The sequence below is a fragment of the Oncorhynchus mykiss genome, chromosome 4 (genome assembly GCF_057628025.1).
Source record: "Oncorhynchus mykiss isolate SJ-2025 chromosome 4, ASM5762802v1, whole genome shotgun sequence".
Classification (NCBI taxonomy): domain Eukaryota; kingdom Metazoa; phylum Chordata; class Actinopteri; order Salmoniformes; family Salmonidae; genus Oncorhynchus; species Oncorhynchus mykiss.
In genome coordinates this window covers 60,331,334-60,348,204 of record NC_143025.1, presented here as the reverse complement: position 1 = coordinate 60,348,204, position 16,871 = coordinate 60,331,334, and the positions used below count along the sequence as shown (strand labels likewise).

General features: G+C 41.6%; 1 protein-coding gene across 26 annotated transcripts in view; it reads left to right on the top strand.

Annotated features, from left to right (window-relative positions):
- The window catches only part of arid1b (AT-rich interaction domain 1B), a 112,352-nt gene that overhangs the window by 5,172 nt on the left and 90,309 nt on the right, over nt 1-16,871 (top strand). For all 26 annotated transcript variants that reach the window (XM_090232414.1, XM_090232410.1, XM_090232404.1 and 23 more), the window contains one exon: nt 13,730-13,933. In XM_090232414.1, coding sequence (XP_090088540.1) covers nt 13,730-13,933 — 204 coding nt within the window. The remainder of the gene's footprint in view (nt 1-13,729; nt 13,934-16,871) is intronic.

Genomic DNA, 16,871 nt, shown 5'->3' with positions numbered 1-16,871 from the left:
CACTGGATCAGAGCATGACATTTGTCCTTTTTCACACAGTTGTTTTTCAAATACACTGTGGAACTATTGTCATTCTCAATGGATGTAAAAACAGACTTTGCTTGTTTGCGGTTTGAGGTGAAGAAAACATTACTCTGGAGGTGTGTTTGTCCTGTTGAAAAACAAATGATAGTCCCATTAAGAGCAAACCAGATGGGATGGCCTATCGTTGCAGAATGCTGTGGTAGCCATGCTGGTTAAGTGTGCCTTGAATTCTAAATAAGTCACTGACAGTGTCATCGGTAAAGCACCATCACACCACCTCCATGCTTCACGGTGGGAACCACACATACGGGGGTCATCTGTTCATCTACTCCGTGTCTCACAAAGACACGACAGTTGCAACCAAAAATCTGGACCCATCAGACCAAAGGACAGATTTCCACTGGTCTAATGTTCATTGCTTGTTTCTTGGCTCAAGCAAGTCTCTTCTTATTGGTGTCCTATAGTCGTGGTTTCTTTGCAGCAATTTGACCATGAAGGCCTGGCACACAGAACTACATGGAACTCTATTCCACATCAAGTAACTGACACAAGCGGTAAAATTTGATTAAAAAAAAACGATTTAAAAACACCTTATGGAACAGCAGGGACTGTGCAGCAACCCAAACATAGGCACAGACACATGCATGTACACACACACACACGATAACATATGCACTATACATACACATGGATTTAGTAATGTAGATATGTGGTGGAGTAGAGGCTCGAGGGCACACAGTGTGTTGTGAAATCTGTGAAATGTAATGTTTTAAAATTGTATAAACTACCTTCATTTTGCTGGACCCCAGGAAGAGTAGCTGCTGCTTTGGCAGCAGCTAATGGGGATCCATAATAAATACAAATTCACGTCGTCTCCTCTGAACAGTTGATGTTCATGTGACTTTTGAACTCTGAAGCATCTGCACCATCGAGGGCATTCTGACTGGTTGCATCACCGCCTGGTATGGCAACTGCTCGGCCTCCGACCGCAAGACACTGCAGAGGGTAGTGCGTACGGCCCAGTACATCGCTGGGGCCAAGCTTTCTGCCACCCAGGAACTCGGGTCCAAAAAAGGTCCAAAAAAAAGGTCCAAAAAATTGCCAAGGTCTCCAGCCACCCTAGTCATAGACTGTTCTCTCTGCTACTGCATGGCAGGCGGTAAAAAATAAAAATGCTTAACTGCCTCGTTCAGGGGCAGAACGACATATTTTCACCATGTCAGCTCGGAGGAACTAATCTTGCAGCCTTACAGTTAACTATGACAACGTAATAACGATCTGCCTCTCTCTCGTTGCACTCAACAAGGAGGCTGCCTGTTACGCAAATGCAGTAAGCCACGGTAAGTTGCTAGCTAGCATTAAACTTCTTATAAACAACAATCATAATCACTAGTTAACTACACATGGTTGATGATATTACTAGATATTATCTAGCGTGTCCTGCGTTGCATATAATCTGACTAAGCATACAAGTATCTAAGTATCTGACTGAGCGGTGGTAGGCAGAAGTAGGCGCGTAAACATTCATTAAAACAGCACTTTCGTGCGTTTTGCCAGCAGCTCTTCGTTGTGCGTCAAGCATTGCGCTGTTTATGACTTCAAGCCTATCAACTCCCGAGATTAGGCTGGTGTAACCGAAGTGAAATGGCCAGCTAGTTAGCGCGCGCTAATAGCGTTTCAATCGTCACTCGCTCTGAGCCTTGCAGTGGTTGTTTCCCTTGCTCTGCATGGGTAACGCTGCTACGAGGGTGGCTGTTGTCGTTGGGTTCCTGGTTCAAGCCCAGGGAGGAGCGAGGAGAGGGACGGAGGCTATACTTTTACACTGGCAAAACTAAAGTGCCTATAAGAACTTTCAATAGTCAAAGGTTAATGAAATACAAATGGTATAGTGGGAAATAGTCCTATAATAACTACAACCTAAAACTTCTTACCTGGGAATATTGAAGACTCGTGTTAAAAGGAACCACCAGCTTTCATATGCTCATGTTCTGAGCAAGGAACTGAAACGTTAGCTTTCTTACATAGCACATATTGCACTTTTACTTTCATCTCCAACACTTTGTTTTTGCATTATTTAAACCAAATTGAACATGTTTCATTATTTACTTGTCATTATTACAATTTCTTTTATTTTCTGATGAATCGGTATTGGCTTTTTTGATCCTCCAATAATCTGTATCGGCTTTGAAAAATCCTATTCGGTCGACCTCTAGTCCCCACCCCAGCCCCCATTTTTATGCTGCTGCTACTGTTTATTATCCATGCATAGTCACTTTACCTCTACATACGAGTGCATATTACCTTGACTAACCGGTGCCCCCGCACATTGACACTGTACCGGAACCTCCTGTACATGGCCTCGCCACTGTTTATTTTATTGTTGCGCCTTAATTATTTGTTCTGTTTTTTTCTTCTTAAAACTTTTAAAAAAGTGCGCCTGCACTTGAAGAATCTTTCAAAGAGAAGTGTCTTACAATAATGGACTGTTGTTTCTCTTTGCTTGTTTGAGCTATTCCTGCCATAATAGGGACTTTTACCAAATAGGGCTATCTTCTGTATACCACCCTTACCTTGTCACAAAACAACTGATTGGCTCAAACAAATTAAGAAGTAAAGAAATTCCACAAATGTACTTTTATCAAGGCACCCCTGTTAATTGAAGTGCATTCCAGGTGACTACCTCACGAAGCTGGTTGAGAGAAAGCCAAGAGTGTGCAAAGCTCTCAAGGCAAAGGGTGGCTACTTTGAAGAATCTCATAAATAAATCAAAATATATTTTAACACTTTTTTGGTTACTACATGGTTCCATATGTTATTTCAGAGTTGATGTAGAATAATAGTGAAGACAATGTAGAAAAAAGGAAAATAAAGGAAAAACATTGAGTTGGTGTGTCAATTTTTGAATGGTACTGTGCTTACGTACGTAACATAACAACCATACATAACATATACAGATGCCAGGGTATATCTGGTGTGCTTTCTGGATTAAGAGCAAGCATATGCCATGGTAGATAGGCCAATAGCGGATAAAATTAGCTTCTTTCTCTATTTCTTCGAGGTCACAATACCGACCTGTTTCAATATGCAGAGGCAATATCCCTGATCTTACCTGTGCACATGGCTATGTCTTGCTTTTAGGTAGGTAATACATAATATATCTCACACACACATGAATTCACCCTTAATCAAACAAAATGTTCTCAATTTGGGTTTATTGCATCAAGTTGTTTTCTGATAATATCAATGTCTCCCTTAATTTGGTTTTTGTACAGATGTTCAGTCACGGTTGAAAAAGGTCAGACATTTCAGTTGCCCAGGCTCCCCCTATGGATAGATCCCATTGATAAACTTTATTTATTTAACTAGGCAGGTCAGTTAAGACATTCTTATTTACAATGACAGCCTGGGAACAGTGGGTTAACTGCCTTGTTCAGGGGCAGAACAACAGATTTTTTTTTTTACCATGTCAGCTCGGGGATTCGATCTTGCAACATTGCAGTTACTGGCCCAACACTAATCAATGAATCTGAAATGATAACTTAAAACACAAAATATAAATATCCATTAATAAACTTCTTATAGCTTATTAGATACATTTCCACTTCCTGAACACATACTAAAATTAAAACATACAGCCATTTCTTAGTAAAAAGTAAAAAATATATATTTAAAAAATACAGTAGTCTTTCCACCATATAGTCAGACACATTCTACCTACCTACTAGCTATTCTGGCAGTTGGCATATCCAACAGTCTATTCCAAAGTCTCACCTCACTGGGTTATTTTGACAAATAATTTATAAACATAGCGAACAAAGTCAGTGATAAGGCGTCTCCTTGTTTTACACCTGAGGGTGTGGGAAACCAATCTATACGATATTCATTAACACGCACACAAGCAATTGGTACTTCGTAAAGAGACTGGATTGCATGATACAATTTCCCATCAACCCCTGTCTTTAACAAACTATAAGCTAAAAGGTTACTGAAACATGCAAAAGTGGACTTTGTGTAATCTATGTCTGATTATTGTACAGATGGAGAAGATATGATCTATAGAGGCTCTGGATTTACCAAAACCATTTTGTTCTTCCACTAGAATATTTTGATTCTCAAAAGGTAATTAGCCTATTGTTGAGGATGGATGAATATCATTTTATAGACTATACTTAATAAACGTATGCCTCTATAATTCAGTCACATTGTTTTGAAGATTTAAGAATGGAATTAACTATAGACTTATGGATAGCAGTGTACTGTACTCAAAACAAATTTGGATTTTAAAACTTAATTAGGCAGTTCATCAATGTCAAACACTTTCCCATTTTTTTGCAGCGTCAATCACCTTAACTTCTGCCACAGAAAAGCTCCTTTAAGTATGGGTTACACACAGTGCTGTCAGTTTTCAGACAACATTACTTTTTCCACATTTTGTTACGTTACAGCCTTATTCTAAAATGTATTAAATATTCCCCCCCCCTCATCAATTGACATAATACCCCATAATAAAAAGCAAAAACATTCAAATATATATATATATATATATTTTAGAAACTTTTATTACAAATATTTTTAAAAAACGTACTTAGTACTTACTTCACAGCATTGAGACTTCATGGGTATGATGCTACAAGCTTGGCACACCTGTATTTGGGGAGTTTCTTCCATTCTTCTCTGCAGATCCTCTCAAGCTCTGTCGGGTTGGATGGAGAGCTTTGCTGCACAGCTACTTTCAGGTCTCTCCAGAGATGTTCGATCAGGTTCAAGTCCGGGCTCTGGCTGGGCCACCCGAGGACATTCAGAGAGTTGTCCCGAAGCCACTCCTGCATTGTCTTGGCTCTGTGCTTAGGGTCGTTGTCCTGGTGGAAGGTAAACCTGAGAGCTCTGGAGCAGGTTTTCATCAAGGATATCTCTGTTCTTTGCTCCGTTCATCTTTTGCCTCGATTTTGACTAGCCTCCCAGTCCCTGCCGCTGAAAAACATCCCCACAGCATGATGCTGCCACCACCACGCTTCCCTGTAGGGATGGTGCCAGGTTTCCTCCAGATGTGATGCTTGGCGTTCAGGCAATAGAGTTCAATCTTGGCTTCATCAGTCCAGAGAATCTTGTTTCTCATGGTATGAGATTCTTTAGATGATTTTTGGCAAGCTTCAAGCGTGCTGTCATGGGCCTTTCCCGAGGAGTGGCTTCCATCTGGCCAGGAGTGCTGCAGAGATGGTTGTCCTTTTGGAAGTTTCTCCCATCTCCACAGAGGAACTCTAGAGCTCTGTCACAGTGACCATCATGTTCTTGGTCACCTCCATGACCAAGGCCCTTCTCCCCCGATAGCTCAGTTTGGCTGGGCGTTCAGCTCTAGGGAGAGTCTTAGTGGTTCCAAACTTCTTCCATTGATTGATTGAGGCCACTGTGGTCTTGGGGACCTTCAATGCTGCAGAATGTTTTTTGCACCCTTTCCCAGATCTGTGCCTCAACACAATCCTGTCTCCGAACTCTTAACGGACAATTCCTTTGAGCTCATGGCTTGTGTTGTCATGCACTGTCAACTGTGGCACCTTACATAGATAGACAGGTGTGTGCCTTTCCAAATCATGTCCAATCAATACTAATTTACCACAGATGGACTCCAAGATGTAGAAACTTCTCAAGGCTGATCAATGGAAACAGAATACACCTGTGCTCAGTTTTGAGTGTCATAGCAAAGGGTCTGAACTTTTGTAAAGCATTTCTATTAATACATTTGTGAAAGTTTTTGCTTTGTCATTATAGTGTGTTGTGTGTAGATTGCTGAGGATTCTGATTTTATTTTTAAATCCATTTTAGAATAAGGCTGTAACGTAACAATGTGGAAAAAGTCAAGGGGTCTGAATACTTTCCGAATCCACGGTGTGTTCAGTGGTGTGAAGTACTACTTAAGTCATTTTTGTGGGTTTTTGTACTTTACTTTACTAGTACTTCACTACGTTCCTAAAGAAAATGATGTACTTTTTACTCCATACATGACAATCAAAAGTTCTGATTACAATTTGAATGCTTAGCAGTACATGGAAAAAGGTCCAGTTCACACACTTATCAAGAGAACGTCCCTGGTCATCTCTACTGCCTCTGGTGATCTGGTGGACTCACTAAACATAAACGCTTCCTTTGTAAATTGTGTTGGAGTGTGCCCTTGGCTGTCAAAAGTAATAAAAAAGGAAATTGTGCTGTCTGGTTTGTTAAATGTAATTAATTTAAGGAATTCTACTTTACTTAAGTATGAAAATGTAGTATTTTTTTCCCCACCACCACTTAAGTGCATTTCAAATCTGATACCTTTTAGCCTTTTACTTGAGTTATTTTATATTAAGAGATCTTTATTTTTACTCAAGTATGACAATTGTGTACTTTTTCCACCTCTGTGTTGATCAGAGGGTTTTAACATTGCATTTTAGTTCTCAGGGAACATATGTCTTAATACAATTCTTCCTCAAAATATGCCACATTTCTGTTACCTAATAACAAACTATCAAACCACTTCTCCCAGTCCTTAAGTACCTGTGTAATATCAGAGTTCAACCTCCCCCCTGCTCTTCCCTGACTTTCATTGGAATTTTCTCATGTCGTTTTGGTCCTAACTCATTTATTTGGCTCAAACTGTTGAGGATTCCTGTAACTGTGGGGGCAGGTAGCCTAATGGTAAGAGCGTTGGACTAATAACTGAAAGGTTGCAAGATCGAATCCCCAAGCCGACAAGGTAAAAAAAAATCTGTCGTTCTGCCCCTGAACAAGGCAGTTAACCCACTGTTCCTAGGCCGCCATTAAAAATAAGAATTTGTTCTTAACTGAATAAAGGTAGAAAATAAATCTCTTCAAGGTGTAATAACTGCCCTCTCTGATATCTCCGTTTGAATAGGCACAGTCTTTAATCAAACATGCTGGTTTTTCTTAAATTCCTTCCTAAAATGTTCTCTTGTATTTCTATCTTTACACTGTAAAAATATGTATTCAGCTTTGTGTATGACATGCTGACCAGACCGCTCGCGTGCCTACACCCGCATGTTGATTTTTGTCCATCCACCCCAGACGCAATCAGGACACGCAGGTTGAAATATCAAAACAAACTCTGAACCAACTATATTAATTTGGTGACAGGTCGAAAAGCATTAAACATTGATGGCAATTTAGCTAGCTAGCTTGCTGTTGCTAGCTAATTTGTCCTGGGATTTAAACATTTGGTTATTATTTTACCTGAAATGCACAAGGTCATCTACTCTGACAATTAATCCACAGTTAAAAGGGTTAGTTAGTTTCTAGTAATCTCTCCTCCTTCAGGCTTCCTCTTCTTTGGCCTTCATATGGCGGTTGGCAACCAACTTTAAGGTGCATTACCACCACCAACTGGAGTGGGGACCTCAGTTCATCTTTCAATCACCCACATGGGTATATGCTCCTCAAAAATCAATTTAGCCTCAAATAAATAATGAAACATGTTCAATTTGGTTTAAATAATGCAAAAACGAAGTGTTGGAGAAGAAAGTAAAAGTGCAATATGTGCCATGTAAGAAAGCTAACGTTTCAGTTCCTTGCTCAGAACATGAGAACATATGAACGCTGGTGGTTCCTTTTAACATGAGTCTTCAATATTCCCAGTAAAGAAGTTTTAGGTTGTAGTTATTATAGGAATTATAGGACTATTTCTCTCTATACCATGTGTATTTCATATATCTTTGACTTTAGTATTGCCAGTGTAACAGTATAGCTTCTGTACCTCTCCTCGCTCCTACCTGGGCTCGAACCAGGAACACAACGACAACAGCCACCCTCGAAGTGGCGTTACCCATGCAGAGCAAGGGGAACAACTACTCCAAGTCTCAGAGCGAATGACGTTTGAAACGCTATTAGCTAGCCATTTCACATCATTACAGGAGCCTAATCTCGGGAGTTGATAGGCTTGAAGTCATAAACAGCAGAGCTGCTGGCAAAATGCATGAAACTGCTGTTTGAATGAATGCTTATGAGCCTGCTGGTGCCTACCATCGCTCAGTCAGACTGCTCTATCATAGACTTAATTATAACATATTAACACACAGAAATGCGAGTCTTAGGTCATTAATATGGTTAAATCCGGAAACTATCATCTCGAAAACAAGATGTTTTATTCTTTCAGTGAAATAAGTGGCATCCATCAGTCTAAATATTCCTGTTACATTGCACAACCTTCAATGTTATGTCATAATTATGTAAAATTCAGGCAAATTAGTTCGCAATGAGCCAGGCGGCCCAAACTGTTGCATATACCCTGACTGCGTGCAATGAACGCAAGAGAAGTGACACAATTTCACCTGGTTAATATGGCCTGCTAACCTGGATTTCTTTTAGCTAAATATGCAGGTTTAAAAATATATACTTCTGTGTATTGATTTTAAGAAAGGCATTGGTGTTTATGGTTAGGTACACGTTGGAGCAACGACAAGTCCTTTTTCATGAATGCGCACTGCATCGATTATATGCAACGCAGGACATGCTAGATAAACTAGTAATATCATCAACCATGTGTAGTTATAACGAGTGATTATGATTGATTAAGTTTAATGATAGCTTGCAACTTACCGTGGCTTCTTACTGTATTCACAGAACAGGCGGGCGGGCTCCTTGTGAGGCAGGTGGTTAGAGCGTTGGACTAGTTAACCGTAAGGTTGCAAGATTGAATCCCTGCGCTGACAAGGTACAAATCTGTCGTTCTGCCCCTGAACGAGGCAGTTAACCCACCGTTCCTAGGCCGTCATTGAAAATAAGGATGTGTTCTTAACTGACTTGCCTAGTTAAATAAAGATTAAATAAAGGTGTAAAAAAAATAGGCAAAACCGATTTCCGATTGTTATGAAAACTTGAAATCGGCCCTAATTAATTGGCCACTCCGATTTAATCGGTCAACCTCTAATAGAAAGTCATTTGGCACTTTTCTTTAATTACATTTAAGCCTGTATCGTTTGCTCCGAATGATGCACAGTAATACCTGGCTGAGAAAGTTTGTGGCCAACCAGAAAATATCATGGATAAAAGAGTAATCAGGAAGTCTACAAAACATCTGCATTCTTCAACCATCTGTGTAGGAGAACACCTTAAATGCCAAGCAAGTTTCTAGACAGTCGTGGAAGTCCATCACAGCTTTTCCTTTGACAGATACTGTATGGATGTAAAGTTATCGCTTAACGGGCATATCCTTCCATTAATTATACAAATGTTAGTCCCAATGGAATTCTAATAGGGTTTCCCCATGATGATTAACAAAGTAATCCAAAGCAACAGGCCATGTAATATCATCACTATAATTTATATAGTCATCTAACCTCCCAATTTGTTAAGATCCCCACAAACAGTGGGGAAAACAAGTATTTGATACACTGCCGATTTTACAGGTTTTCCTACTTACAAAGCATGTAGAGGTCTGTAATTTTTTATCATAGGTACACTTCAACTGTGAGAGACGGAATCTAAAACAAAAATCCAGAAAATCACATGATTTTTAAGTAATTAATTTGCATTTTATTGCATGACATAAGTATTTGATCACCTACCAACCAGTAAGAATTCCGGCTCTCATAGACCTGTTAGTTTTTCTTTAAGAAGCCTGTTCTCCACTCATTACCTGTATTAACTGCACCTGTTTGAACTCGTTACCTGTATAAAAGACACCTGTCCACACACTCAATCAAACAGACTCCAACCTCTCCACAATGGCCAAGACCAGAGAGCTGTGTAAAGACATCAGGGATAAAATTGTAGACCTGCACAAGGCTGGGATGGGCTACAGGACAATAGGCAAGCAGCTTGGTGAGAAGGCAACAACTGTTGGCGCAATTATTAGAAAATGGAAGAAGTTCAAGATGACGGTCCATCACCCTCGTCTGGTGCGCCATGCAAGATCTCATCTCGTGGGGCATCAATGATCATGAGGAAGGTGAGGGATCAGCCCAGAACTACACGGCAGGACCTGGTCAATGACCTGAAGAAAGCTGGGACCACAGTCTAAAAGAAAACCATCAGTAACACACTACGCCGTCATGGATTAAAATCTTGCAGCGCACGCAAGGTCCCCCTGCGCAAGCCAGCGCATGTCCAGGCCCGTCTGAAGTTTGTCAATGACCATCTGGATGATCCAGAGGAGGAATGGGAGAAGGTCATGTGGTCTGATGAGACAAATATAGCTTTTTGGTCAAAACTCCACTCGCCGTGTTTGGAGGAAGAAGAAGGATAAGTACAACCCCAAGAACACCATCCCAACCGTGAAGCATGGAGGTGGAAACATCATTCTTTGGGGATGCTTTTCTGCAAAGGGGACAGGACGACTGCACCGTATTGAGGGGAGGATGGATGGGGCCATGTATCGCGAGATCTTGGCCAACAACCTCCTTCCCTCAGTAAGAGCATTGAAGATGGGTCGTGGCTGGGTCTTCCAGCATGACAACTACCCGAAACACACAGCCAGGGCAACTAAAGAGTGGCTCCGTAAGAAGCATCTCAAGGTCCTGGAGTGGCCTAGCCAGTCTCCAGACCTGAACCCAATAGAACATCTTTGGAGGGAGCTGAAAGTCCGTATTGCCCAGCGACAGCCCCGAAACCTGAAGGATCTGGAGAAGGTCTGTATGGAGGAGTGGGCCAAAATCCCTGCTGCAGTCTGTGCAAACCTGGTCAAGAACTACAGGAAACGTATGAGCTCTGTAATTGCAAACACAGGTTTCTGTACCAAATATTAAGTTCTGCTTTTCTGATGTATCAAATACTTATGTCATGCATTAAAATGCAAATTAATTACTTAAAAATCCTACAATGTGATTTTCTGGATTTGTGTTTTAGATTCCGTCTCTCACAGTTGCAGTGTACCTATGATAAAAAATGACAGACCTCTACATGCTTTGTCAGTACGAAAACCTGCAAAATCGGTGTATCGAATACTTGTTCTCCCCACTGTATGCAAATAGCATCTGCTTCTGAATATAGGTATACTTGACTTAACAAATGACTATAGAAAAGGATGTATCTCTAACCCATGTGGACTGTTCAGGTGGAAAATAGCATGAAAACACTCAACTTTACACACATTCCCACTCCCCCAGAGCCCCAAGGGGCACTCACATTAGTTTGTCTGCTGTGTCCGTACCATACATGTCTCTCTGGTTGATCTCGTTTCACGACCCGTCTGCTTCCCATGACGAAATAGTCCTTTCCTCCTGTTATTTCCCCAGGAGCGTCTTGAAGAGCAGTTCTATAAGGCGACCGGTGTGGGACTTGGCCGATCGAAGGAAGACTTTGTCATGATCAGGATGGCCTCGCAAGCTTTTGTTTTTCCCATAACAGAGCTACTTTCTCCTCCACGGACAGACACTCCACCTTCACAACCCTGGAAACCTTTACCCCTCTCCCTCATCCTCTCAACTGCAATCACCTGTTTTGCAGCCTAGGCCAACCGATATCAACTGGTTCACTTTGGAGATTAGGTCCTCTTTTTCATCAGCTGGCAGTCCTGCCACTATGATAGACACGGGACTCCAGACGTCCAACTTCAAGAGCTATGCGGTCTTGTAGCTGCTTGTTATTATTCTCCAGTTGAGTCAGGATAGCTGTATGATTATGCTGAATGGCTTTCTCCAAAGATGCATGTAAGCTGTCAACTTTACTATTCAGTCCTTTTTCAATACTCACCTTCATTTTGTCAATATTTTTTCCATCTTTGTAGCTAGGCTCCTTATCTCCATGAGATTAGCCATGCTATTGGCACTTTCTTTCTTTGATAAATTTGGCTCCATGCTTTTCTCACCACTGCGTAGATTTCTACCGGAGTCCATATGTTTTAGCGGTTAAGTGTTTCTGTTATTGCCATTCAAGGTCGATAACCAGCTAATTTTATAGCTAGGCTAGCCAAACATTCACCAACACGTCTGTCAATTGACAATTGACTCTTGAAGCAGCAGTGTTTTTCATCATATACACCGGAAGCACCCTCGGAAGTGGGTTACATGTTTCTTTAGCTTTCGACCTCATTAGAAGTGTTGCGTACGTGTTTGGTCTAAAGTGTAGGGTTTGGGTCTTTGGGATTATGTTTAGATCATGTTTAGTAGATGTTTTTCTTTTTCAACTGTTAGCCATTTGTGTTTACCATGCTGGTTTCTGGGAAATGGAAATTTGTTTGGTGGTTGCTTTGGTCTTTTTGTTTCTTAGTCCCAACAATAATTGATTTAATTTGGACGCTGCCAGATGTACAGTAATTTTTACAAAAGACAATGTTAGTGCAACATCCTCCACATGCTTTCATTGACGAGAATCCCTTCTGAGTTTTTTAGTGTTTTTTTTTTTTCAGAATAGGCTGTCTACCTTACCCGTGTGTGTTAACTCAGGGTGCCCAGGCATGACTGCTGACACTTAGACTGCTCGTTTAAAGTGGCCTCTCAGGCTTTCTCGATTTGCTCAGTTTCTGTAAGTGGTGCTTCAATTGGCCTGAACTTGGCAGTGACATAAAAAGATTTGCTTGAATTGCGCTCTTTTTTTTTTTTTGGCACAGCCTGCCGAGTCTCTCGAGAATAACCTGACTCTCAAAGCACTTGACGGCACATTAGCCTGGATATCTTTACCAACCACTAGACCCATGTCTGCCATCCTCATGCCAGTTGATAGGGCTCTGCTGAAGTGATGGAGAGTGCTGATTTCATTGAGATATATATAAAAAAATATATACTTTTGTAGTTTGCAGGACATGGGGAATAGGTCTACTTCAATACTGGGCAGCTTTCATACTGGAATTTGAGTATTGATAGCCAGGATTGGACCATGTTGCTATCATTTTTCTTTGGCAAGTCCTAACAGACTTCCCCCCCAAAAATAATGTGTGTGTGTGTGTGTGTGTGTGTGTGTGTGAGAGGTGAAGAGAAAAACAGCAACACGCACCTTGTGGACCAAGGTGATGGAAGACCGATTGGTGGCACTGTGGAGAGAACATGGCTGCCTTTTCAATGGGCGAGTTTATTTTACATTGCCCGGTGCCCCGGATGGGTGGCGGTTGCTCATTTTAGACCATTCCATAAACAAAATCTCCACCCACAAGGGGCACTGGGCCTTGCAAAACGAACTCTACCAATACTACATTTGCATCCTACCATGACAGAAACCAAAAAGATGATTCCTTATTCTGCACCTCGGGGCAGCAGGTAGTCTAGTGGTTAGAGCGTTGGACTAGTAACCGAAAGGTTGCAAGATCAAATCCCCAAGGTAAAAATCTGTTGTTCTGCCCCTGAACAAGGCAGTTAACCCACTGTTCCTAGGCCGTCATTGAAAATAAGAATTTGTTCTTAACTGACTTGCCTAGTTAAATAACGGTAAAATCAATAAAACCCCCGTCTCCTTTTGTGATATTTTAGCACATAATAATCGGCACACTAATAAAGCAGATCACTGTTTGTGTCTGCATTTATTTACTACGACAACTGAGAAACCAGGGCAAGATTAACTAGGGAATGTGAGCACCCCCGTCCTGGAGTTGAGGATGGATGGAATGAAAGATTTGGGACAAGGAAATCGGGAAATGTGAGCACATCGAAGTTAAGATTTTAGAAGTTGTGTAGTGTATGCCCAGTTTAAGAGAGACATTTTAAATGTGCAAGCTATATCTTCAACTGTTAATTGTTTATAACACAAGCCCTACCATGTTCCAACTCATCCTCTCTCTCTCTGTTAGGTGCCACCCATGGATGCCATGGCCATGAAGCGCTCTCAGCTCTACGGCATGGGCAACAACCCTTACTCCCAGCAACAACAGGGCGGGGGCGGGTCTTACCCTGGCCAGCCATACGGATCGCCTTCTCCTCACCGCTATCCAATGGGAATGCACGGGAGGGGTCAGGTGGGCATGAGTGGAATGCAGTATCCTCAACAGCAGCAGGTATGTTTCATTTAGTCATTTTACCCCTACCTAAATATCTGCCCAGAGTAGGCTACTCTTCTACAGACTGGGCTACTGCCAGCATGCAGTAGTTATCACATTACACGTTAACTAGAAACATCGGGACCCCTTTCATTGGTGACAACAGTCACTGAAAGGCAGAGGGCTCGTCAATCCCCAGCCTGCTGTCCCATCACAACCGGCACAAGGCATGGGTCTGTAAAATAAGACAGTTGGAAAAACATTCCAGGTGAAGCTGGTTGAGAGAATGTCAAGCGTGTGCAAGGCTGTCAAGCAAAAGTTGGCTACTTTGAAGAATCTCCAATATAAAATATTTTGATATAACACTTTTTGCTTACTACATGATTCCAAATGTGTTATTTCATAATTTTGAGGTCTTCACTATTATTACAATGTAGAAAATGGTAAAACATTAAACCCTTGAATGAGTAGTTGTGTCAAGTTGACTGGTATTGTATATCTTTCATAATATTTCCCCTAAAGTTATAAGCCTGCCTACCTCTTTCTCTCGCTCTTGTTACTTTATTCCTTCCTCGATTTCAACTGTTACCCTAAATGAAATAAGTTTCAATGTCCTTATTCTAATGACATGCATGGGACTCTAAGAGCTAAGAAGGCTTTTTTTAAGGAGAGATGCAAGCGGAGCACAGGTGTGTGTGAATATTGCGCAAGAGACGGAGGCTATGAGTTCGAAGCTTATTATGCATAATATGCAACCATCATTAATTAGCTAAATATAAGGCTAATACTGGATAGCATTTGTTACCTTGGAGGTAGGCTAGGACATAGATGTATATATCTCTCTATTTATATATGAATATATCTGTGTGTGTATAGGGCTATATATTAATCTAGAACAGGATGATCTATTTTGCATGGAATTGATGGAGAGAGAAAGACGGAGTGCTCACACGTACACTGATTTTAAAGCAGCTATATTCAAGTGATGGGCTGTTTTAAAACTCTACAGCTGCAATAAAAAAAATAAATGCATCTTTACAACAAAATAATTAAGTTGGCCCCCGAAAGCTAGATGGAGATGGGTCAATTAGATGCGCATTCAGTTTTTAGATTACCGTAGCATAGACTATGCTGCCGCAAATGTAGGCCTACCTGTCACGAGAAATAAAGTTACCATGACGAGAGAGGTCTACATGCATTGTGAACTGCGCTCCGTACTGAGATGGGCTGTCTGTCCCCACCCTGAGCGTTGATGAGTCATCATGCAGAGGGCGTAGAGGAGCCAGGTTTAGACGTCGCATAATTTCAGTTACATTTTCACGCTATTCTCTTCATATTAATAATTTCTTATTATCATCCCGGGAAAAGGGAGTGGTTTTAGGCAGTAAATCTCGGTAAACGGGTTCCCGCCATTCAACCCTAATCTGTAAGGGTGTCCCAAATGGGACCATATTTCCTATGGCCCTAGTCAATAGTCGTGCACTATATAGGGAATAGGGTGCTATTTGGGACACAGCCCCTGTGCAGATGGACAGGGCTGTGAGTGAATGTGAGGGAGCTGTTGACATGCAGCATGGCTGTCAGAGCGTAGGACAGGCTGGGTTGGGTCAGTCTATTCTGGGTGCGGAGTCAGACGACCCTGCTGCTATATTTAGCCCCCAGACTGCTGGGTTTGGCTCTAATGCTCCTCCAGAGATGGCCTGGCAGTGGCACTCCCATGGGACTAGGCTGCCGACGTAGCATGTGTAATGGCCGTTAATAAGGACTTGGTCTCTGCAGTAATATTTATGTGTAGTACACACAATGCGCACACACTCCCATGCGAGCTCTCACACTCTACTCTCTCTTACACACTCACAACACACTGTTTATGCTATATCATCCTTTATTTGTTAGTGTTTTGCCGATTGAAGTAAAATGCCTGGACTTAGCTGCTGTTCTGTTTCACAATGGCCCCCATTTCATTCCGTTATCGATCCAACGCCAAGTGATGGGAAAAAGTTGTAATGAAAACCCATTTTGATATTAATGGATAATAGCTTACTATGCCCTCCACTTGCGTGACGAGCGCATGCACACAGACATGCCCTCCGAGTCCGTGTGATGGTGGTGATACACCATGACATCACGAACAGTCTTACGGTGTCCATTACTGTCATCAGTCCTCATCACCATGCTAGTATCTCTGTCACTGAAGTTGTCAGAAACCACGATGACAGCAAATACAATAATTTTCCCTCTCTTAAAGGGGAATAAACCTTCTGACTTGTTGTTGGACTGTCTGTCAAAATGTGCACCTCTCTCACTCAGCAAGACTAACCTTGCTCTCCCGAACACCAGCCTCTCTACGTCTCTGACTTGAAAGTCTGGAAAGGTTGCTTTGATGTGTCAGCACGAAGCGATGATAATGAAGGGGTTGTGCCCTCAGACTTCAGCAACACCCTACACTGGTTGGATATCCCCATTTCTAATTGTATGAATCATGATCTATTGTTTTCCGCTTCCAGCCAGCCCTGCCGGCATAAGCAAGCACACACAGTAGCTAGCTAGCTAGAACAAACTTTTGGAGTTCGGACATTGTTTGCTGATTTTTAATATCATGGATAGGGCGCAAAAATCTTCGCACACATTTTCTAAACGTTATAACAACTCTTTTACACTAGGCAACTGCAACCTGTTAAACATTATGCTCTTGTGGCTATCAAGTAGCAACAAACATTAGCTAGTACAGCTAACATTAGCTAGCTTTGTTCAGCCCAAAGACAGCCAGCCAGTTAATAAACTTTAGCTTGCTTGCTATCAACTTGAAATTGGCTAGCTAGTCAAATGTATGTTTTTTTTTTTGTTAGCTAATTATAGGCTGAACATTTCCTTACCCCACTGAAGTTATTCATTTTCTTTATTGGCTGTCTTCTGTATACATAGTAGGGCAACGATATGAATCACCCATGCATTC